At 36.2% G+C, this 2,100-nt stretch overlaps 1 protein-coding gene across 1 annotated transcript in view; it reads left to right on the top strand.

Moving 5' to 3' along the window:
* rabep1 (rabaptin, RAB GTPase binding effector protein 1) overlaps positions 1 to 2,100 on the top strand; it is a 45,720-nt gene that overhangs the window by 37,479 nt on the left and 6,141 nt on the right. The window contains 2 exon segments of the mRNA XM_015387897.1: positions 426 to 615; positions 730 to 741. Coding sequence (XP_015243383.1) covers positions 426 to 615; positions 730 to 741 — 202 coding nt within the window.

Here is a 2,100-nt window from a genome sequence, read left to right as displayed (position 1 = left end):
GAGAAGCAGCAATAGTTTATAATCAGTTTATTCACTGCATATTAATTAATAAAAAAACACAGGAACTGTTGCAAAAAATGCAGTAGTTGAGTTAAACTCTGTGATCTTTGCTTTCATTCCTTTTACTCCCCCCTTAAATAATATGAACGGACTTTTCCTTTAAATAAACAATTTAATACATTCTTTATATACTAGGTTTTAAATGGTTGAACATCTGGCTATATACTATATATTGTATTTTGTATGTTTTATATTGTTTGTCTTATTTGTCTGCACCTTCAACACAAAGTAAAGTTCCTTCTAACTGCAAACCTACTTGGCAGTAAATCTGATTCTGATCTGCATTCTGAAAACATCAGGCCGACTATCTCTACTCAGAGTTCCTTAACGTCTTATCTTGAGAAGAAAACTTGATTCTCCTGCAGGATCTACAAGGTCTGGTGTCGCAGCAGCGGGACGACATTGTGGCGTTGCGGACGGCGGCCGATCACATGGAGGAGAAGCTAAAAGCGGAAATCCTGTTCCTGAAGGAGCAGATCCAGGCGGAGCAGTGTCTGAAGGAGAACCTGGAGGACACGCTGCAGCTGGAGATTGAGGGCTGCAAGGAGGAAATAGGTGAGAGTTTCTGGGGTAAACATCCATCACGCTGCTGTTTTCTGGACATTTTTTTTAATAAACTTCCTTCTGTTTCTGCTTTTTGTTTTTCCTCCATTGATCATTGTCTTACAGACATCTTGGAAGGTATGAAAAAAAAACTGGAAAAGCTCCATTTAACAGCTTGTGTGTGAGAAGCAAACAGTTCCTTGCAAAAACATTCATATTCTTTTTCTTATTTGTGTATTTTACTTGAAATTGACCACATAGGGAAGCAGGGAGGCTGAATAAAAATGCATAAAACACTTTAGATATTTGAATTATTTAATAGTTAATTACACAATCAATTAACTTTCTGGTTTTAACATAAGAAAATATGGGAAAAAAATAAGGGGTATGAATGATTTCTGCAAGGCACTGTTTTTAATGGATAAACCATGAAAAATGTAGACATTTTATTACCTCACCTTGATAACAGCCATTAGAAAACTCACCTCACTTCGCTTTATGTTTCAAACTACAGTACAGGCGTCTTAAAAGTTCCTCCTTTTTATTTCCTTCACACTTTAATACTGATAAACCGGAATTAATTGCAACCTTTAAAGAGCCTCATATTTAGTAGTTCCTCTTTTTAAGCTTTTTTAAACCTTTGCAGCTTTTCCTGTTGTTCTACTTCACTCCTGGACTATTTTAATAATGTTCTTTCTCATAATAAGATAAGTGGGGGATGACTTAAAGCTGTTGTGGAGGATTTTCATGAATTTCTGAAAAGATCCGCCCTCTCTACTCTACAACAAATCGCACGTACAAGAGCATGCAGGAGCCGATTTTCTCCTCATAAACACTCTGTTTAAAAGTTGCAGTTCTTATCCCTCATGCAAGCTCAAACGTTTTCGAAGTTATCACACCAGTATATTTATATGAATGCCAACAACAAAAAAACTTTACAAAAACACTTTATAAAAAATTTCATGTACAGGTTTATTTTTGTACATAAATCTTGCCCTTCTGAGGTTTGTGAAGATGAATCTGTTTTTCATGGTCCAATATTGTGTCACAAACCTGAAAAAATAATCTACTAGTTTAATAATGGGGAAGCTATTAGTCAGCGATATATATTTTTAATATATGAAAACTATTTATTTTCTGAGAATGTCTTTATTTAAGAGCAACTATGCAAATTAACTAACATCTAGAAAAAGTAGACTATATCTATTATTTTTCATGTGAAACCCAGGTTATTCATTCTTCTTTGCCTTTTCTCTAAAGTGCTTTAAATCAGTCCTAGCTGTCTTTATCCATGCTGGATCAGATCCTGAAAATAAGGTAGGAATCAAGCCTTAGCCTCGCTGCATGCAGTTAGCCTAGCCTTGGAGCTAAACAAGGTCCTGGAAAAGGACGGTTCTTGCACTATTTCTCTCTCTCTCTCTCTCCAATGCGTTTCGATCTCCTGCGACTCGACCTGTTAGTCACCTGTAAAATGTCTGCGCTGTGGCGGGAGGTGTT

Source organism: Cyprinodon variegatus, unplaced genomic scaffold, assembly GCF_000732505.1.
Source record: "Cyprinodon variegatus isolate N-32 unplaced genomic scaffold, C_variegatus-1.0 Scaffold406, whole genome shotgun sequence".
NCBI lineage: Eukaryota > Metazoa > Chordata > Actinopteri > Cyprinodontiformes > Cyprinodontidae > Cyprinodon > Cyprinodon variegatus.
This window is presented reverse-complemented; position numbering and strand designations above follow the sequence as displayed.